The 22,897-nt window shown below is 41.2% G+C and overlaps 1 protein-coding gene across 1 annotated transcript; it reads right to left on the reverse strand.

The window, feature by feature from the left end:
* Positions 1-10,746: 10,746 nt before the first annotated feature.
* Positions 10,747-14,086, reverse strand: LOC127346174 (wall-associated receptor kinase 2). Its single transcript, XM_051372723.2, has 3 exons — positions 13,136-14,086; positions 12,243-12,404; positions 10,747-11,856 (listed from the first exon to the last, which is right to left on the reverse strand). The coding sequence occupies exons 1-3, from the start codon at positions 14,049-14,051 to the stop codon at positions 10,874-10,876; spliced, it is 2,061 nt and encodes a 686-aa protein (XP_051228683.1). The 5' UTR covers positions 14,052-14,086; the 3' UTR covers positions 10,747-10,873.
* Positions 14,087-22,897: the final 8,811 nt, after the last annotated feature.

The following is a 22,897-nucleotide window of genomic DNA, read 5'->3' on the forward strand; positions in this document are numbered from 1 at the left end:
GTTCGTGAGTATATGACAGCATAACTGCTCTTATCATGATGTCTTCTATGCTCAAAGTCTCACATGGTTCAGTGCATTGGTGCCATTGACTAATTTTTGGTGGTATCTCTTGCTTTGAATCAGAAATTGCCTAAAAGTATCTCCAAGGATCTCAATGCTGGCCGAAGGGGCAAGATATCCCTCGTCATGGAGAGTGAAGGTCTCACCGTGGAGGGACGGTACTCCGTCAGTCCACAGATGGCCGCTTGGCTGTTACTTCCAGGTGGAAAAAGTTCATTGACGGTGCCAAACTTCGCATTGGATCAAAGTTGAAGGTCAAGATCTTTCGATGCCACTGTGACATGCTGGTCATAAAGTTCGCGGTTGTCTAGTTCTGTTGCCCCATGAGCCCTTAGCAAATGCATTTGTAGTTATACTTATATAAGGTTATCTTATCTGAACTGCTAATTAATTGTATGGGTGGTAAAACTCTGGCAAGCTTTTGCTCTTAGCAAGTATGTATGTATGATCAGCTATTATGATAACTAATGTTTGTGTTCATCTTAATTTGCATTTCCGTTTTAGAAAAAAACTTAATTTCTATTTTGGCTGACCTGTTAGAGAACTATCAGATTGAACCCACATGATTCAAATAGATTCATTACACCGAGCCACATGTCTTGACCTTGCTATACACTACTTCCATTAATCAGTGCAAGAAGGCTTACCTGAGCTGCCTGAACCATGGCAGATTCGAATCCACCTCATCTATCTAGAAATACAACCTTTGCAGAAAGAGGATTTGCAGTATGGGGAGGCTGACATTGGGGACCCATGAGCCAGCAGCGTCGTCAACATTTTAAAGGTGGCAGGAGATCGAAAGAAAAAATAAGCCAAAAATCAGTTGGTAAACAAATTCAAGAAAAGAAACATTTACCTTTCTGAGAGGATGACATGCGGGACCCATGAGGCAGCAGCATCCTCAACTATTTCAAGGCGGCAGGGGATCAAAAGAAAAAAGGAAATAGCCAGAAATTAATTAGGGTCAAAAATAAATCCATCAAAGGAAACTTTTATTGTTCATAGAGGATGACATGTGGGACCGACTTGCCAGCTGCGTCGTCATCGTTTCAAAGGGGGCAGGGGATCAAAAGAAAAAGGCAAATAGCCAGAAATTAGGGGAAAAAAATAAATCCAACAAAGGAAACTTTTATTGTTCATAGAGGATGACATGCGGGACCCATGAGCCAGCAGCTTCCTCAACGTTTCAAAGTCGGCATGAGATCGAAAGAAAAAGGCAAGTGACATAATATCAGGAGCCAAAAATAATCCAAGAAAAGAAACTTTATTGTACATAGAGGATGACATGCGGGTCCCATTTTGTAGCAGCGGTCTCAACGCTTCCAAGGCGGCACATGACCGCAAGAAAAATGAAGTAGCCAGAAATCAGGGTGTGAAAAAAAATCCAAGAAAAGAAAGATTTCAATTGGGCTGTATCTCGACATCTGGGCCTTCGAACTATCCTGCTGGGCCTTTTGACTCGTACAATTTCAGCCCACTCCAAAACAGGAAAGGTCGGATTTTTCTCAAAAAAAAAACAGGAAAGTCCTATGCTTCGCAAAAACAAAAAACAAGGAGATTCAACATATAAGTTTGTTTATGTAGATATAAAGATTTAATTTATCCGTCTGCAATAGCTCAGAGCGAAATACAACGTTTATTGTCTGCAAAATAAAATATCACATGTTTCTTGTACGGGGAGGCTGACATCGGGGACCCATGAGCCAGCAGCGTCGTCAACGTTTCAAAGGCGGCAGGGGACCGAAAATAAAAAAAGCCAAAAATCAGTTGGTAAAAAAATACAAGAAAAGAAAACATTTATCGTTCTGAGAGGATGACATGCGGGACCCATGAGGCAGCAGCATCCTCAACGTTTCAAAGTCGGCATGAGATCGAAAGAAAAAGCCAAGTGACATAATATCAGGAGCCAAAAACCCAAGAAAAGAAACTTTATTGTACATAGAGGATGACATGCGGGTCCCATTTTGTAGCAGCGGTCTCAACGTTTCCAAGGCGGAACAGGACCAAAAGAAAAATGAGGCAGCAACATTCTCAACAATTCCAAGGCGGCAGGGGATCAAAAGAAAAAAAGGAAATAGCCAGAAATTTATTAGGGGTCAAAAATAAATCCACCAAAGGAAACTTTTATTGTTCATAGAGGATGACATATGGGACCGACCTGCCAACAGCGTCCTCATCGTTTCAAAGGGGGCAGGGGATCAAAAGAAAAAGGCAAATAGCCAGAAATTAGGGGTCAAAAATAACTCCAAGAAAGGAAACTTTTATTGTTCGTAGAGGATGACATGCGGGACCCATGAGCTAGCAGCTTACTCAACGTTTCAAAGGTGGCATGAGATCGAAAGAAAAAGGCAAGTGACCAAATATCAGGAGCCAAAAATAATCCAAGATTTATTGTACATAGAGGATGACATCTGGGTCCCATTTTGCAGCAGCGGTCTCAATGTTTGTAATGCGGCTTGAGATCAAAAGAAAAAGAAAGTAGCTAGTAATTAGGGGGTGAAAAAAAATCCAAGAAAAGAAAGTTGATGGACATAGAGGATGACATGCGGGTCCCTTGAGCCAACAGCTTACTCAACTTTTCAAAGGGGGCAGGTGATCAAAATAAAAAGGCAAGCCAAAAATCAGAGGGTGAAAAAAAATCCAACAAAGGAAACTTTTATAGCACATAGAGGATGACATGCGGGTCCAATGAGCCGCAGGGTTCCTCAACGTTTCAAACGTGGCATGAGATCGAAAGAAAAAGGCAAGTGAAAAAATATGAGGAGCCAAAAATAATTCAAGAAAAGAAACTTTTATAGCACATAGAGGATGACATGCGGGTCCCATGAGCCAGCAGGTTCCTCAACGTTTCAAACGTGGCATGAGATCGAAAGAAAAAGGCAAGTGACAAAATATGAGGAGCCAAAAATAATTCAAGAAAAGAAAGTTTTATAGTACATAGAGGATGACATGCGGGTCCCATTTAGCAGCAGCGGTATCACCGTTTGAGAGGCGGTAGGGGTTCAAAAGAAAAAAGAAATTGCCAAAAATCAGAGGGTGAAAAAAACCAAGAAAATGAACTTTTATAGCACATAGAGGATGACATGCGGGTCCCGTGAGCCTGCAGGTTCCTCAACGTTTCAAACGTGGCATGAGATCGAAAGAAAAAGGCAAGTGCCCAAATATGAGGTGCCAAAAAAAACTCCAAGAAAAGAAAGTTGATTGCTCATAGAGGATGACATGCGGGTCCCATTTAGCTGCAGCGGTCTCACTGTTTGAGAGGCGGCAGAGGATCGAAAGAAAAAGGCAAGTGAACGAATATGAGGTGCCAAAAATAATCCAAGAAAAGAAAGTTTTATAGTACATAGAGGATGACATGCGGGTCCCATTTAGCAGCAGCGGTATCACCGTTTGAGAGGCGGCAGGGGATCGAAAGAAAAAGGCAAGTGCCCAAATATGAGGTGCCAAAAAAAATCCAAGAAAAGAAAGTTTTATAGTACATAGAGGATGACATGCGGGTCCCATTTAGTAGCAGCGGTATCACCGTTTGAGAGGCGGCAGGGGATCGAAAAAAAAAGGCAAGTGACCAAATATGAGGTGCCAAAAAAAATCCAAGAAAAGAAAGTTTTATAGTACATAGAGGATGACATGCGGGTCCCATTTAAGCAGCAGCGGTATCACCGTTTGAGAGGCGGCAGGGGATCGAAAAAAAAAGGCAAGTGACCAAATATGAGGTGCCAAAAAAAACTCCAAGAAAAGAAAGTTGATTGCACATAGAGGATGACATCCGGCTACCATTTAGCGACAGCGGTCTCAACGTTTCCAAGGCGGCAAGGGATCAAAAGAAAAAGGAAGTAGCCGAAATCGGGGGTCAAAAAAATCCAAGAATAGAAAGAATTTTGGTTCATAGAGGATGACATGCGGGACCCATGATCCTGCATCGTAAACGGCTCGATCGGAGAACGTTGAACGAGATGGCGCGATCGAGAAAAAAAACAATGCCAGAGAGGCTGCCATCTGGGCCCTACATCCCTCGGCGGTGCGGATTTGCGTTGACTCGGCCGGCGAACCCGAGATTTCAAGATGCGCCACGTCCCGGGCCACCATACGCGACGTTTTGGCCGCTTTCGTCGGGCTAGGTGGCCTCAAAAACGAGAAAAAAAAAGTTTTGACATGCACCACGGAGGGACCCAAAATCGTCGGCCATGGTACACCAGCAACCACGGCGCGACTTCAACTTCGTCGGCCATGGCAACTTTTCTTGTAGTGTGTTTAAAGGTAGCACATGAAGTATTTACTTGGAATGGCAGGAAATACCACATAGTAGGTAGTTATGGTGGACACAAATGGCATAGGTTTTGGGTTAAGGTTTGGATGCACGAGAAGCATTCCCTCTCAGTACAGGTTTTTGGCTAGCAAGGTTGATTAGCAAGCATACGAGTTGAGCGAAACAAACAAATATACATATGATAGAAACAATCATGCATCTTCCTTGTAAGCACAAACAATTTTAACCTCAGAATAATAAGCTAAGAGCTAACAAGAAAGACAATGAAACAACATATCTACATGTATTTCTCTTTTCTACTTAAACTTAAAGTGTTGTTGCTATTGACCAGTGCTAAGTTTGCCAAAACCAAATAGATTTACTCAATGCTCCCAAAGTGATACCAATACTAACAACAAGATCAATCATATAATAAAGATTGCAAACTAAAATAAGATGTGCAATATGTAAATGATAAGACTTCTCATTGATATTCCATAACGATAGCTCACACCAAGGGATACATAGACAACCAACTAAAGAGAGATACTTCCACACTGCAACCCATCTTATATGATAACTTCCCTACTCATGATATGACACTACTTGACAGTAAAAAGTAAAAGATAGTGATGATGTGATACCGCGACACTCCCCCAAGCTTGGAACAAACCAAGGGGATGCCAATACCAATGATGAATTACTCCTTCGGCGGTGGTGATGAATTCTTCCCATCATCAGACTTCCAAGGAAGAGGCTCTCCATCAACAAACGACATCTTGGTCTCGGGAATCCTGAAACTAGCAGCATAGGTTATGTGTTTAAACCTGTTTTCATACTCACAGTTTTGATTGTGAACATCATAGAGTTGGGCTTGGAGTTTGTTGGTGGTGTCGTGAAGCGAGAGGATGTCGTCCCACAGCTTAGCAGTCTCCTTCTTGTGTCCATCAATAAGTTCAGACACAATCTTGTGGAAGATGTCCACTTCACGCTCAGTGTTGACGCGTAAAGCACACGCCCGTTGGGAACCCCAAATGGAAGGTGTGATGCGTACAGCAGCAAGTTTCCCTCAGTAAGAAACCAAGGTTTATCGAACCAGTAGGAGCCAAGAAGCACGTTGAAGGTTGTTGGTGACGGAGTGTAGTGCGGCGCAACACCAGGGATTCCGGCGCCAACGTGGAACCTGCACAACACAATCCAAGTACTTTGCCCCAACTTAACAGTGAGGTTGTCAATCTCACCGGCTTGCTGTAACACAGGATTAGATGTATAGTGTGGAAGATGATGTTTGCAGAAAACAGTAGAACAAGTATTGCAGTAGATTGTATTCGATGTAAAAGAATGGACCGGGGTCCGCAGTTCACTAGTGGTGTCTCTCCCATAAGATAAATAGCATGTTGGGTGAACAAATTACAGTTGGGCAATTGACAAATAAAGAGAGCATAACAATGCACATACCTGTTATGATGAGTAGTGTGAGATTTAATTGGGCATTACGACAAAGTACATAGACCGCTATCCAGCATGCATCTATGCCTAAAAAGTCCACCATCAGGTTATCATCCGAACCCCCTCCAGTATTAAGTTGCAAACAACAGACAATTGCATTAAGTATGGTGCGTAATGTAATCAACAAATACATCCTTAGATATAGTATTGATGTTTTATCCCTAGTGGCAACAGCACATCCACAACCTTAGAGGTTGCTGTCACTCCCCCAGATTTAATGGAGGCATGAACTCACTATCAAGCATAATTACCCCCTCTTGGAGTTACAAGTAATGACTTGGCCAGAGCCTCTACTAGCAACGGAGAGCATGCAAGATCACAAACAACACATAGATAAATTGATAATCAACATAGCATAGTATTCCATATTCATCGGATCCCAACAAACGCAACATGTAGCATTACAGATAGATGATCTTGATCATGTTAGGCAGCTCACAAGATCCAACAATGATAGCACAATTAGGAGAAGACGACCATCTAGCTACTGCTATGGACCCACAGTCCAGGGGTGAACTACTCACTCATCAATCCGGAGGCGACCATGGCGGTGTAGACTCCTCCGGGAGATGATTCCCCTCTCCGGCAGGGTGCCGGAGGCGATCTCCTGAATCCCCCGAGATGGGATTCGCGGTGGCGGCATCTCTGGAAGGTTTTCCGTATCGTGGCTCTCGGTACTGGAACTATCATCGACGAAGGCTTAAGTAGGCGAAGAGGTAGGTCAAGGGGTGTCACGGGGGGCCCACACCACAGGGCCGCGCGGCCAGGGCCAGGGCCGCGCCGCCCTGGTGTCTGGCCACCTCGTGGCCCCACTTCGTGACTCCTTCGGTGTTCTGGAAGCTTCGTGGAAAAATAGGACCCTGGGCGTTGATTTCGTCCAATTCCGAGAATACTTCCTTACTAGGATTTCTGAAATAAAAAATAACAGAAAACAGCAACTGGCTCTTCAGCATCTCGTTAATAGGTTAGTGCCGGATAATGCATAATAATGGCATATAATGTGTATAAAACATGTGAGTATCATCATAAAGGTAGCATGGAACATAAGAAATTATAGATACATTTGAGACGTATCAAGCATCCCCAAGCTTAGTTCCTACTCGTCCCGAGTAGGTAAACGATAACAAAGATAATTTCTTAAGTGACAATGCTACCATAATCTTGATCAATACTATTGTAAGCACATGTAATGAATGCAGCGATTCGAAGAATTGGTAAATACAATGAGTAAACAATTGAATCATATAGCAAAGACTTTTCATGAATAGTACTTTCAAGACAAGCATCAATAAGTCTTGCATAAGAGTTAACTCGTAAAGCAATAAATTCAAAGTAAAGGTACTGAAGCAACACAAAGGAAGATTAAGTTTCAGCGGTTGCTTTCAACTTGTAACATGTATATCTCATGAATATTGTCAGCATAAAGTAATATAGCAAGTGCAATATGCAAGTATGTAAGAATCAATGCACAGTTAATACAAGTGTTTGCTTCTTGAGATAGAAGGAAATGGGTAAACTGACTCAACAATAAAAGTAGAAGAAAGACCCTTCATAGAGGGAAGCATGGATTGCTATATTTGTGCTAGAGCTTTTATTTTGAAAACAAGAAACAATTTTGTCAACGGTAGTAATAAAGCATATGTATAAAATGAGTATATAATATAATTAATGAAGCAATCTATGATACTACTCTAATGTTACTAACCACTATAAAGATAGTAATGTAAAGTAGTAACATTTGCATGTTACTACTTCATGTTACTTTCCGCTACGACTAGTCTAAATGTGACATTCTCTTGTAGCCAAAAGTGTAGGCGAGCATTCTACAATCAATAAGTGTGACATTCTCTACACGCTGCATTTCTGTTTCTTCCCCTTTTATTCCACTAGTAGAAAAAGAGGCTTCCGTTCACCCCCATTAGTCCCGGAAATATTCGAACCGCGACTAAAGGGGGCTTTAGTCGCGGTTCGGGAGGCGACCCGCGACTAATGCTCCATCCGCGACGAAAGGGTACCCCTTCAGTCGCGGTTGGTAACACCAACCGGGACTAAAGGGCTATGGAGGGATGCGGCCGGCGGAAAAACCTTTAGTCGCGGTTGGGGACACCAACCGCGACTAAAGGGTACCCCTTTAGTCGCGGTTGGTGTCCCCAACTGCGACTAAAGGTTTTTCCGAGTTTTTTTACTCCCACGCACCGCACCCCCCCGTGGATCGCCTTTTTTTGGTTTGTAAAATACAAAAGAAAATGATAGAAAATTCAAAAAAAAAAATTGTTTTCAGATTCTTGTATGTTATGCAACCTACTATTCGGAGAAATTAAGAAATTCGAATTTCCACTTTTTTTGCAAAAAAAGTTTAAAAAATGGTAAAACCGCAATAACTTTTGCATACAGACGTCGGAAAAAAACGTATAATATATCAAAAAAATCCTGGGAAAAAGTTACATCCGATTTCACCAGGGTTTACCCGGTTAGCCAATTTTTAGATTCTCAAAATTCCAAATGGAAATACAAAAGCAGGAAGATTTTAGTTTTTTCTGTAAATTATGGATTTTATATTTTTTTAATTTTTTAAAACCTAAAATTAATAATTTCATTCTGCATAAAGATTACTATCATTTTTACCCAATTTTTAGATTTTCAAATTTTTAGATTTTAGGTTTGGCAAAAAAAATATTTAATTAATTAATAAAATTAAAAGTAATACAAATTAAAAAGTTAATGTTTATTTATTTATTCAATATTATTATTACATCATTACTTTTGTTTATTAAAATAATTATTTGAAATTCAAACAATAAAGAAATATGAGATCGATCAACATGTTAATAGGATTGATATGATACTACTATCACATACATGCGCGCAAAGCACTTGGATGCGGAACGGAATGGAACTTGGAAGTTAAGCGTGCTAGAGGTGGAGTAGTGGGAGGATGGGTGACCGAGCGGGAAGTTTGACCACGAGTAAGTAGTTTGACTAGAGATAAGTGTAGTTAGAGATAGAGACTAAGCTATGCAAATAACTGAAATGAGAGAAATTCTGGAAAAAAAAGAAAAAAAAACGGAGTGAAAAGAAATTAGAAATCGAAATGAATTTAAATTTTTTAACGAAATAGCCTTTAGTCCCGGTTGGGGACACCAACCGCGACTAAAGGTCCTTCGCCCAGGCGCACGGTAGCCGCCCACGTGGACGGACCTTTAGTCGCGGTTCGTAAGCAACCGCGACTAAAAAGGGGGCCTTTAGTCGCGCTTAATTAGTCGCGGTTGCGCAACCGCGACTAATGGCAGTTGCGAACCGCGACTAAAGGCCATTTTTCTACCAGTGTTCATAATCCAAACACAAACGTACCATGGCTATCGCCTGGACCTGACTGAATCATGCCATCCCACCACTCAGCGTATGAAACATACCTGAAAATGCTAACAAACTAAGTGTCTAACTGACGCTGCTAAGTCTGACGAAACTGAAGACGAAAGCGGGCTCGCTTAGTCAAGAAAACTAGGCTGCAAAGGCTAATAATAAAATTTCTTATAGAAATTTCAGAATGCTGCAAAGGCTGAACCATGTCTTCTACTGAAGAAAACCTGAGCAGAGAACAATACTGCTCACATCTATGAACAAAGGTAAGAGTTCGTCTAGACTTTAGGATTCAGGGGAGTTATGAAAAGATTTGAAAAGAGGTCACAACACCTCTGTCCACGAATATGGAGATAGGGATCGGGAAAGGTGTTCTCTAGGATTCCATCCATCCTAAAATAGTAGACGCGATTGACACCTTCTCATCAACGAAACATAATTTTGGCTGATAGGAATTAATTTCTGCATCTGCTCAGATCTTTGGACAATGCACCCTTAAGTGAACAGTATCCTACGCTGTATAGTATCGTTCGTCGCAAGGGAGATACTATTGCCACAGTGATGGCTACCTCTCCACCGATTGTGACGTTTCGACGCGTTTTGCTTGGGCAAAGGCTAGAGGCATGGAATGCTTTAATTCATAGGTTGGGGGATGTTATTCTATCGCCTGAACCAGATGAATTTAGGTGGAATTTACATGTAGATGGCTCTTTCTCGGTGAAATCCTTATACACTGCCATAATCCATTCTGATTTACCAGTTAATAATAATAAGAAAATTTGGAAGATGAAGATACCACTAAAAATCAAAATTTTTGGATGGTACCTTCGTCGAGGAGTCATCCTCACCAAAGATAATCTTGTTAAGCGGAATTGGCAAGGAAGCTCTATATGTGTTTTTTGTCATCATGATGAAACTATTAAACACCTCTTCTTCCAGTGCCAGTTTGCGAGATCTATTTGGTCTGTCATCCAAGTTGCGTCTACCTTGTATCCTCCCACTAGTGTGGCCAATGTCTTTGGTAATTGGCTTCGTGGTATAGATTCAAGGTTCAAGTTGCTTCTTAGGGTGGGGGCGCTAGCAGTTATCTGGGCGCTTTGGCTGAGTAGAAATGACAAGATTTTTAATGACATTAACTCCTCTTTGTTACAGGTTATCTACAGATGTACGGGGATTTTTCGTTCGTAGTTACCTCTTCAGCGTATGGAGAACCGAGACCTATTTACGGAGGTCTGTACACGATTGGAGGCTACGGCGAGGGATACTTTTTCCCTACATGGGTGGCAGCATAGTCTACGGATTGAAGCCCCACCCCCACCATAGGCGTTTTACGTTTCATCGTTCCGATATGTATTTCGCCTAGTTTCTAGTTTGGCATTTTTCTATTCTAGACTTGACTATCATAAACGGCTGTGTACATCCTGGTTATGCAGAGGCTGGATGTAATTGCTTCTCAAAAGTAATAAAGCATCTTTTATCAAAAAAAAAAGAAAAATCTGCTCAGATCAAACAGACACGACTACAGATATGCTTGAACCAAGGGTGCCCTATCCTGCTTCTCACAACAGCAATAATCACAGTACACACTTAGGCCACATAAACATAAGTTCTCATACATATTTTCTAGCAATAATCACAGTTCTCATACAATTGACATACAAGTTGTTCAGACTCACGCCCACTTTGGTGACAGTTGACTCACACCTGGTGGTTTCGAGTAAATGCGACAAGTTGCTCTGCAACTTCTGTCATTGTCGGCCTTTGATCAACCTCAAGTTCAAGACATTTGATAGCAAGCTCTGCCAGGCTTTGAAGAAGGTCCTCAGCTCCCTCTGCGATCTCCGTGTCAAATAGCTCGGTCGATTTTTTCCCCTTCTTGTGATTCTCAAGGAAACTATTCACTAAGGTGTTATTGTCACGATGAGTGGCCTTCTTCCTACTAATGAGCTCTAGGATCACCACTCCAAAACTGTATACATCACTTTTTGCGGTCAGCAAGCCTGATTGCATGTACACTGGATCCATATAAGTTCTATCACCGATGATTGAAGCAGCATGTTCGTTGTCTCTTGCAATCAATCTGGATATACCAAAGTCTGATATTTTGGGCACAAACTTATCATCGAGGAGAATATTTGCTGGCTTAACATCACCATGCAGGATAACCGTGTTAGCTTGTGAATGCATATAAGCTAGACCCTGTGCTGCTTCTGCAAGAATATTAATCCGCGCATCCAAGCCAAGAGGCTTCTTCTCCCCACCATGAAGAATGTCATCCATGCTTCCTTGTGATATGAACTCGTACACTAGCATGGGGGTGTCGACTTCTAGGCAACAACCTATGAGCCTAACGATGTTCTTGTGGATAACTTTAGACTGGATGATGACTTCATTTGCAAATTGGCTAGACTCCATATGATTGCCACTAATTGGTTTCTTTACGGCGACCGGTACACCATCAACAAGACCTTTGTAAACTTCACCAAATCCACCTTTTCCAATTATATTGCTAGATTTCAAGATTTGTGTGAGGTCATTTTTTTTGAAAAGCTTTATGATACTAGCTTTTTCTAATGTAGGACCACCATTCTTTCTGTATAACTCATGCCTCATCCGCCTCTCTTTGCGGATGATGATGACGAATGATAGGAATGCCAAGAGAAGAATACCACCTACTACACCTACATGGACAAAGAAACAAAGTTCACTAGTTAATTCGAATTTGAATCTATTCACTGGCGAGGTAAGATTAAATCAGACATGATACTGTCAAACCTCTCACCTGAGTGTTATCTAATCATAAATAAATAAATCGAAAATTATTAAATATCATTCACTTTCAAAGTTTTGATAACCAATTATCTTACATGAACCATTGACGTTGTACTTCAAAACTAATGAACCTTTGCACGACATAATCTAGGTATGTTTTTGTGAAGACAATATAAATAAAGGGTTTTATATTAGTATCGTCAAATCTGAGCATTGGAGAAATAAGATATGTTTTGGGAAACATAAAAACTAACAAATCGAATATATAAAAACGAAGTAAGTTATGTGATTGTACCTATGGAAATCTGTGCTGGCAATGGGAACTTAGGATTGCAGGATTCAGTATATGGGTTGGGGCTTGTATAACCCGGACGACAGTCACATTGGTAATCTCCGTCGATGTTCCTGCATTCACCGCGGCAAGAATAGTTTGCTGGACGTGCACATTCATCTATGTCTATATCATGCAAGTTCACAGAAAGTATTCATCAGTACAGAGCAAACACCATAGCTCATACAAATAATAGTATATCCATTCCAGAGCAATGACATTCTAAACCTTAGGAACAAACTAAAAAAATAAGAATAATACTATACATGTTATAACTTACAAGAAGTATTTAGGGAAATAAAACCACGAGCAATACGGTTAGGAAAACAAGCTATAAATAATAACCGGAAACCTATTGAATAATAAAGATTATTACATGATCCAAACATTTCCAGTGAGAAATCCTACACTTGTAACTTTGGGAATACTCAATCAATAGGTCAGGTCATTTATAATGAGTATTGACTAATTATTCTTTAGTTGTTCATACTCCCGGTTTATTAGACACACGCGTCTTCCAAGGCAATCAAACTTGACCAACTTAATATGGGTTAAATATATATATCACAAAAAATATTATTAGAAACTTTACATGTTATACTTTCTAATGATAAATAAATTATATTATATAATTCATATTGTATCGGTTAAATTAAATGATCTAGGGACAAGCATAGAACTAATAAACCGGGACAGAGGTAGTAATATTTTTCTGATTTTCTCTTTGTGCTTGCGCCTTTCATTTTCATTCATTTATAATTTATACGATTTATTGACAGTTTAATTAGGCTGCTATGTACTAGAATGAATTCAGAAAGAAAACAAAACCGTGAAATGAAGTTGCCAGTGGTACTTACCGGTGCATCCGTTGACAACGTAAGGGTTGCCTTCGTAGCCTTTGGTGCAGTTGCAGATGTAGCCAGGCCCATTCTTTGAGTTGAAGCACTCACTGTGGACACTCTTGCAGGCGTACCCCGGCGCCGAAGCTGCGGCGGCGCATGTCAGGGAGCCATTCTCGCGGATGGCCCAGTCCAGCGACATGGGCATGCTGGTCCGGTTGACGTCCATGTGGAGGAGGTCGTCCTTCTTGAAGTTGTAGTAGCCCTTGTCGACGATGAAGGCGTAGTCGCAGGGGCAGAACTCCTGATCGGCATGCGACCAGAGTGCAGTGTTCCTGAAGTTGACCACGTTGTCGGTGAGCCCTGGCGGGATGCCGACGCTGCAGCAGCCGATGCCGTTGCACGCGTCATCCTGCGGCTGGCCGGCGTCGTTGGCGACGGCCACGCACCCCGTGTAGAACTGGTAGTTGAAGCGCCCAGACTCGCCGCTCATGATGTAGGCGAAGGTGTTGCAGCCGAGGATGACGAGCTGGTTGAGGTCGCTGGAGAGGCGGTACACGCCTTCCGGGTTCACACCCACCCCACCGTTGAAAACCCCGGTTTGGTCGCCGGTGACGTTGAAGCACTGCCATGCCACCGGCAGCACCACCCGGACCTGGGGGTGCGGTGACAAAGACAGGCTCAGCACCTGTATGTCCTTGTCGGCGCCCGCCATGACCGGCACCGAGTTGTTGACGCAGGAGATCTCGAAGCCCTTGCGGAAGCAGTCCTTGCCGCCGTCCTTGCCGATGCCGAAGGGGTAGGGGATGCTGATGTTCCCACACCTATCCACACATCCCGGCATCAGGGTCAGGGTCGCCGCCACGGGGGCCGACATTGTGGCGACGAGCAGCGCCGGCAGCACAAGTCTCATCCACATTGATGAGCTTCCCATGGTTCCTCCACTAATTTGTTTGCGGACGGGCGAGCTAATCTCCTACCAGCAGCGTTCGCTTAAATACACAAATGAGAGTTGATGCCTGTACTGGCTACTACCTCTTGAACAGCGTTCGCTTAACTATTTTTCTTCTACGGAAATTAACAAGAGGCAGCTTTCTCCTAGCGCAATGTATCTCCAGCCACTTAGAGGCTAATCAAGGATTAATCTAATCATAATTATGTATTTTCTCTAATCCATAATAAGTATTGTGGTTTTAGTGTTTTATAGATAAGTTTTAAATCTTTACGGTCAAATTTAAACTAAAATCATGACACTTATTATGGATTGGAGTAAGTACAAGTTAGTCTCTCCGTTTTTTTTTTCACTTACCTGAGTTTAATTAGATTTAGTAAAAGTCATACTTTATCAAGTTTGACTAAATATTAAAAATATATCAACATGTTATATTATAAAATCTATGGCATTAGAATCGTTATAAACTGCATTTTCATAATATATGCATTTGGTATGATAGGTTATGATATTTTTTCTTTGATTTTGGACAAACTATATAAACCTTTACTTTACCTAAACTTAGAACGTGATCGTTGGATGTTGCGTAGGTAATGATTCAAAATGTCAGCTGTTGCGTAGGACTATTTTTTGGCCGGAAAATAATACGGCGATCGATGGATGTTGCGTAGGTAATGGTTCAAAATGTCAACTTGTTGCATTTGCTTTTTTATACCACTTGTCCCTTAAAAATGTTCAGTGCACAACTTGTCATTATAAGATCTATTCTCTAGTCGTATTGCCTTGTCTATATGTGTCTTTCATTATACACATATAACATCACTCGTACAGTTTTGTAAGGAATTCGATACACAAGACAAGACAAGACAACGAGAAATTTCTGAGACATAAAACCACCCCTAAAGCCTTGGGAGTTTCTTCTCTCCAACACATGAAGAATGACAAAGAACATAAGAGCAAGAACAAAGAAGTGAGACCAAAAGTAGTAGAATGATTTTGATGATTGTATGTTATTATTGAATGGGCTGTCATCTCATTAATATATGAGGCAAATAGAAAATATACAAGGAAAAAATTCGAATAACAGTCAAAACCTGTAACTCCAACGCGACAGGTGTACACCTGATCTCCGACATGGTGGCCACGTGAGGAAGAAGTTACTAGGAAGAGAAGAGATAAGGTGGTCCCCACGTGGTAGACACATTTCCGCGCTAACCGTGCCCACGGTTACGCACTAAGGAGCCGTAGTGATTTGTCTGGACCTTCTGGGATTTAGCCAGACTGTAGGAAGAAAAAGATCAAATTTCCCGCAATTTTTCTAAAGCTATGCATGAGGGTTGCATGTGTATTTGTTAAGAAAGAACTCGGATACAAACGCCAAAGAGCGCCAGGACCCATCCAAAGCCATATAGGCACCGTTCTACGGTTTTTGACATCAGCCCTGAAGTCAATGATCCACTAAACTTAAAAACGACAAAAACCAATGTAAACTCGAGCATAGGATACTACCTCCATCTCAAGACTTAAGGCCTATATTTTTTCAGAAAGTCAAACGAAATAAAGTTTGACTAAACTTTTTAAAAAAATTACAAATAAATATGATATTTTGTAGGTATCATATAAAAATATTATTTCATTATCTATCTAATGATATTGGTTTTGTACTTTTCATGTTAATGATTTTTGATAAAACTTAGTCAAACTTAGCATTGTTTGACTTTCTAAAAAAATATAGGCCTTAAGCCTTGGGATGGAGGTAGTACATCACAAGTCCATTGAACAATAAATGCTACTCCCTCCTACTCATTTTATATTGTGCATAATTTTTCGTGCAAATTAAACTATGAAAACTTTAACCAAAAATTTAGATAATAATACAAAGATCTACCATGTTAAATGCATATAATATGAAAATATATTTCATAATAATTTTAAAAATATTATTATTTTATTATATATATTTATATTTTTATCAATATAGATGATTAAACGTTACGACGTTTTACTTTAACCAAATTTTATATGCAACATATTTTAGGCAGGAGGAAGTAAGTCTGTTAACTAGCCACACCACTCGATCCACCAAGACTTTGAAGACGACTAGGACAGAGCATATTCTGGTATCCATCGAAACTTGCTCGTGTACTAGCAAGTGATTGGACAAAAATAAGGTGGTGATTGGTGCATGCTTCCTAGCTAATAGTTCAAAATGTCAACTGTTTGTTGTTAGTCTTTCTGCAACTACTCCCTCCGTTCACAAATAAGTGAACATCTAGCCTCAAACTTTGTCCATGAAAGAGTGTACTTCTATATTTCTAATATACTTTAAATTAGCAAAAGTTGTTTCTCACTCATTGCACGGAAATCAAACCCAATAATATTTAGCGCATGTTATCTTAAATTTATACATGCACTTAGCCTATTGAAGGTGAAATAATTAAAGAGGAGAGAGATGTTGGTTGCATTTTCCCAATGCAATTTTTCTCTCCTTTTACTAATTTACCTTGAAAATTACGCATGTTCACTTATTTGTCGACGGAGTGAGTAGTGGTTACAAAAATCATCCAGCACACAACTTGCCATTTAAAAAAAAAGCTTTCCAGTTTTTTTACTTGGGAGTTGGGACAACATCGTGGGATAAACAAGACTTCCACTATATATGGAAGACTTCACCGATGCTGAAGTCAATAAGAAACTGAGCCTCCTGGCAGCCGGCTGACGCGTCGTGGGTCTCCACAGATGGGTTGGCAATGAATATTTTCATTCAGATACAATGGGATTGAGCAGTACTTTTGGTGCAGTTCGACGATGGTACCAGGTTCACTTTTCGTAATTTGAGTATATCATATATACTAGTATAGTATGGGACAGAGATTTGGTGCACATGGGCACCAGTGATCTCGTTTTTCTAAAAAAATAAAAATCATATTTTTGAGTTTCAAAAAATTCTGCAAAAAAATCCACACATAGTTAAAGATGTACCCCACAAACGTGCAAAAAATCAATTTCAAATACTTAATATTTTGAGCTACACAAAAATGACAAAATTGTAGATCTGAGTAGTCATTTTCAAATCTCAAAAACATATCAGATTTTGTCATTTTTCTCTAGCTCAAAATAAAAATAATTTCGGATTGGGATTTTGTATGATTGTGGGATGTATCAATGACATTCTTCAGAATTTTTTTCATGATTTTTGTAACTTGTAAAAATATTTTTATTTTTTTTAACATAGCGAGAGCACTGGAGCTCGGGAGCTAAAAGCACTTTTCGTATAGTATGATGCTATCTATACAATGTATGGTATCATACTGTAGTATTCTATTCTCGTTACATTTATTAATTTGTAGAATTTCAATACAATACAATACAATTAAATCTATTTGATATTAAATTATCTAGCTTTACGTACTATAATATGGTATCTATAAATAATACTACCATCCTCTCTCTCATCTTCAATTGCATGCACAAAATGTACGATACAACTTACAATATATTCATAGTGGGTAGTCTTCGATCAGACGTCATCATTTTCCATGCAAAGACACACAACAAATGAGTGCAGCTGGTTCACAGATTGGTATATTTCGCAGATTGGGTGAGCAAGTTCACATACCATGCTGACCTCCGAGAAGTATACATAGGGGGAACAAGCAAGAAGGAATCCATCATCACCGCTGCTAGGAGGCTAAGGCATCGATCTTCATCATCACCACCATCATCATTATTGGGCATCTTGTTGTAATCCTTGAACTTGAGTGGTATTGGTACTTGTATTCAATTGATCTTTTATTTTCCATTTATAGATTCATGATAATGTTATTTGCCTCCATGTGTGAGTAGATTCATTTGTTATTGCGGAGATGGAGAAACCTTGGCCAAATTATCTTTTCGCTTGAGCATTTTTTCCTTCTTGGAGATGTCGTTTTTGAAGAAATTAGACTTCAGGTGTTATCTTGATGGTGGATGTGCTACAGCTACAAGGAATAAATCACTGTAGTGAAACTTTTTTTTTCCTTCTCCTTCTTATTGTTTTTTAGCTTTGTGCATCCGTAATGTATTTAGGGCATTACTTTGTTGCAGTGGCTAGCTGTAATTAGTATGTCCGTGATTTTTATTCCATTTTTCAAAAATAAATATGTTACTCCTACTATTACTAATGTGAGTAGTAGATGGGGCTGTTGGTTCTTTCAAGTAAACTAATTTCACATATTTTTTTATCAACAAGTGTTGTACTAGATAAGAGGAGACAGTTAGATTCCGAACCAACAAACATGGTGCTTCTCCCGCGGTTATGGACAAATGTTGTGTTTTATATTGACTTGGACATCGGTGAAGTCTTATTTCCATGGACAGGGGCGAAGTTTTATTTGTCCCAAGTCGAAAAATAATACTTGAAATGACAAGTTGTGTACTGGACGGTTCTTTTTTAATAGATCTTGAAGACTAATAGCAAATAATTGACATGTTGAAACACCACCATTAGCTGGGCAGCATCCATCGATCACCAAATTATTATTCGGACAATCACTACGTACTATACGTAATATAAGATTAGCCGATACAGCAACTTGCTCTAGCCACCAGTTGCACTGGTCGAAAAAGGGCCTTTGGTCACTGCCATCAGTCGCGGTTGCGCAACCGCAACCAAATGAGCGCGACTAAAGGCCCCCCCTTTAGTCGCGGTTGCTTAAGAACCGCGACTAAAGGCCCGTCCACGTGGGCGCCAGGCGGCCGTCGGGGTGGAGGACCTTTAGTCGCGGTTCTTCTGGCCAACCGCGACTAAAGGCCGCCGCAGGTTTAGGGTTTTAGGCCCCCCTAGACCTGCCCCCCCCCCCTAAACCTATTTTCTGTTTAATTTGTATTGTTTTATTTCTTTTGTGCTTTATTGTAATTTTGAAGGAGTTTCACATATTCTACGGTACTACATACATGCATATGAATGTACAATTTCAAACAAATTTGAAATTAGAACCAAAAAGAATTCAAGAGGAATATACAATATATATTCAATATCATCGGATGACCATATACAAGTTTGAACAAGTTTCCATACATAATTTAATGCATGTATAGTTCTACGTCCTCGTAATGGTGTTCTCCTTTAGGATCGAGGACTTCCCTCGTGAACCATCCAGCTAGTTCCTCTTGAAGTGGTCGGAAGCGAGCTTCTGGACTAAGCATCATCCGGAGGTTATTCCTCTGAGCATTGGTATCACTCGGAACGAGCTCAGAGGTGTATCTCCGGATCATCTCACATACATAGTATCCACATAGATTGGTCCCCGGTGGCTGAATATCGCCACCATTCTTAGCCTTTGACCGCATGAAATGTAGCTCTTTTTTGAATTCACCGACCTTTTGATCTGAGAACCGTCTCCAAACCCTACGAGGCAAAGAAAATTAAATGAACAAGAGAGTTATTAGTTAATTACTTGAAGCTTAATTAGGAAATGAATGAAATAGGCCGATCGATATAGAGCGCAAATGAATGAAAATAATTACTTCTGCATCATTCTTCTCATGTCGGCCCAAAGATTTGAATCCAGAGTCAGAGAGTCGTGGACGAGACATTCTGATTTGTCAACTTTAATTACTAGCAGAATCCAGTGGAACCTGCGGACACGATACATGCACAGTACGTCATGCATAACTCATCGATTAGCCGGCCACATACCATGCATGGAGTAAACAAAAGAGAATGTGCTCAAGACATAAACACTCACCCAAAATGGTAAGGAAATAGAATATCACTTTTGAGTTCCTCCTTTGTAAGAAACTGCCACAGGTCTGCCTCCACGTCGGCGGGGTGATGCTGTAACACATATCCATTAACGATGTGTGGGTCAATGAACCCAACATCATGGATGTTCCTTACTTTGCATTCCTTAATCTTCATTCTGCATGTATAATAGCGGACACAACAATATAGTTAGGACATATATATATATAGTGCAGGCAATATGAACGAGATGGGGAAGAAATAAATCACTTACAGAACGTAGCAACTGATGATAGATTTGCCGAGCTCGCACAGATTGAAAAGCTGGAACAATTCACTCAGATGAATTTGTACAGAGTAATGTTTGAAGTGATGCTCATATCCAACTTCCGCATAAATATATTCTTTGGCGTTTTTATTTTTTATGTAGGGATTTCTATTTTCGTGCCCCTGGTTCGTTAGTTGTACTCAGTTTTCCCAAGCCCCTTAGTTTTTCCTCAGTTTTCCCCTCCCTCTAGTTTGAAACCCGTCGCAGACGCTCAGACGGGAGGGTTGCCGTCTGGTCAGAGGCCTTCACCGTTACCGGTGACGGCTAGGGAGCCGCGTTGGTGTTGAATTGACCGTTTCTTTCGAACTGTGTTGACTGTTGACTGGAGGAGCTCACCCAAAGCTTTCCACTCCGCCCGATACTGGAGGAGCTCACACACCGCCCCTCCGCCGCCACGCCGTCCTGCCCTCCTACCTTATGGCGTCGTCCGCCGCCGAGCCGCCCCCGCCCCCACCACCACCACCGGGAGGCGGAGAGGGCTCCGCCTCCACCAGATCTAGATCTACCCCTTTCGTGGAGTTTGTATGTCCATCTGGTGTGCCAAATGTTCGCGTCAGCCGCGGAGAAGATTGGGAATCGGAGGGATCTAACGCATGGATTCCATCTGGGTAAGCATCGTCTGCCTATGTGAATTAACAGTAGGCAGTTTTTGAGCGCCAATCGTTGTTGCTCAACTAACTGCGTTGCTTTTCGAATAGGATTGATCCAGCGCTGGCTTTTCGGCTGGTGGTTAGGCTGGATTCTAGCTTTACGCGTGATTCTAAACGCTATAAGAATGGGTTTTTCTTCCCTGCGGTGGTTGCAACCACTATCTCGTTGAGGAATTTGAAAGCTAACATCTGCGCTCAGTACAGCTGGAGCTCTGACGACGCAGTTCATTTCGAATATTTGCACAACAAGGAGGGAAAATTTGTTCCACTAATTTCCGACGATGATCTGGGAATTCTTTTTGCTTTGAATGCTTCTTGCCGGTTCGGTAAAATTCGTATCCATGTGGACAGGGGCCGGTCATCATCTCTCTCTGGTGCTGGGGCATCATCAGGTGGTCGGGCATCATGTCTCTCATCGCTGCTGCCTCTTCTAACAGAGTGCTTGTGGCGCCTCCTTGTAGGTCCACCGCAGCACCATCTGTCCCAGTGCTAGTGGTAGCCAGATCGTTCGTACGGTCGATGTGGAGGACGATGCAGACATTGAGGATCAGTCTCCTCAAGATGATGAGGATGAGTTGATGTTTCTGAATTGGTAGATCGATGCAAGCAGGTGCAATGGAGGATCAATACATGGAAGATATTGCTTTTGGTGCCAGATTTGATGACACTGATGATGAAGAGAAGAATGAGAATGATGACAGCCTCGTTTTAGCCGATTACGAAGGTGAAGACTTGCCAACAATTGAGTGGAACAGGGAGGATCCCCAGCTTCTAGAAGGCACCGTGTTTCAAACGATGATGGACTACCGTAATGCAATTACTACATATCACATTCTCACTAAGAATAATTTTGAGGTTGTTAAAAGTGAGCCAGGTAGGTTCACAATTAAATGCCCATACCCAAGGTGTAGGTTTAGGCTGCATGCATCCACAATGCGCAGAAGCAGCTTGGTTCAGGTACTACGCCAACCAGTTGTGTATTTAGATCACGGTGTAAAATTTGTTATCTATTACTGACATCCCTTATCATTATGTTTGAGATGAAGAAGAATAAGGAGATCCATAGGTGTCCACCTCTAGGGGGAGAGCCTGAGCTGAATACAAAGCTAGCGAAGACTAGGTGGTTGGCAGATATAATCCTAGATTGGCTGAGAGAAGATCCTTCACTTGGTCCAACAGCACTCGTAAAAAAGGTGGTTGAGAAGTATAAAATGGAAGTACCTTACATGAGGATGTTCTATGCAAAGGAAATGGTTCTTGACAAGATCAATGGTCCATGGAATGAAAGCTTTCAGTTGCTTTACACTTTCAAAGCTGAAGTGGAGATGGCCAGTCCAGGCAGTGTTGTAGCGATAGACAAGCATACAGTTCCCTACAAATTGAAAAGCGGAAAGGTAATGCACAAGGAATGTTTCAGAAGGGCTTTTGTTTGTTTCAAAGCTTGCTGGAAAGGCTTTTTGGACGGTTGCAGGCCTTATTTGGCCGTGGATGCATCAGCTCTTCATGGCAGGTTTAAAGGACAGCTAGTTGCTGCTACTGCAGTTGATGGACATAATTGGATATTCCCTGTTGCTTATGGGGTTTTGGAGGTTGAGTCACAGGAAAGTTGGACTTGGTTTCTGCAGAATTTGCACAATCTTATAGGTCATCCACCAGGACTTGTTATCCACACAGACGCTTGCAAAGGTTTGGAGACTGCGGTAGAAGCAGTATTCCCTAGAGTGGAGCACAGGGAATGTATGCGACACTTGGTACAGAATTTTACAAAGAAATTCAAGGGTAAAGTTTTTACTGACAACCTATGGCCAGCTTCATACACATGCAGCTCTAGGAAGCATCTGTTTCATTTGGATGTGTTGTATAAACAAAAACCTGGGGTGAAGGAGTACTTGGATGAACATCATGGTAGGGTGTGGTCAAGAAGCCAATTCAATGAAATTTGCAAGGTAGACTATGTAACAAGTAACCTTGCGGAGAGTTTCAATTCAAAGGTCAAGTCATTGAAAGGGCTTATGCTGTGGCAAATATTTGATAAGATTAGGCAGATGATCATGATAAAGATCGATCTGCGTCAAAGAATTGCATCCACAAATTATGTTGGCCATCTCATGCTCCCATCTTTGAT

The sequence above is a fragment of the Lolium perenne genome, chromosome 3 (genome assembly GCF_019359855.2).
Source record: "Lolium perenne isolate Kyuss_39 chromosome 3, Kyuss_2.0, whole genome shotgun sequence".
NCBI classification, from domain to species: Eukaryota; Viridiplantae; Streptophyta; class Magnoliopsida; order Poales; family Poaceae; genus Lolium; species Lolium perenne.

Excerpts from the sequence above, each read along its gene's own strand:
- LOC127346174 (XM_051372723.2), bottom strand. The coding sequence starts at position 14,051 with ATGGGAAGCTCATCAATGTGGATGAGACTTGTGCTGCCGGCGCTGCTC. Across the intron at positions 12,405-13,135 it reads CGTTGTCAACGGATGCACCG|ACATAGATGAATGTGCACGT; the intron begins GTAAGTACCACT and ends TGCATGATATAG. Across the intron at positions 11,857-12,242 it reads GCCAGCACAGATTTCCATAG|GTGTAGTAGGTGGTATTCTT; the intron begins GTACAATCACAT and ends TTGTCCATGTAG.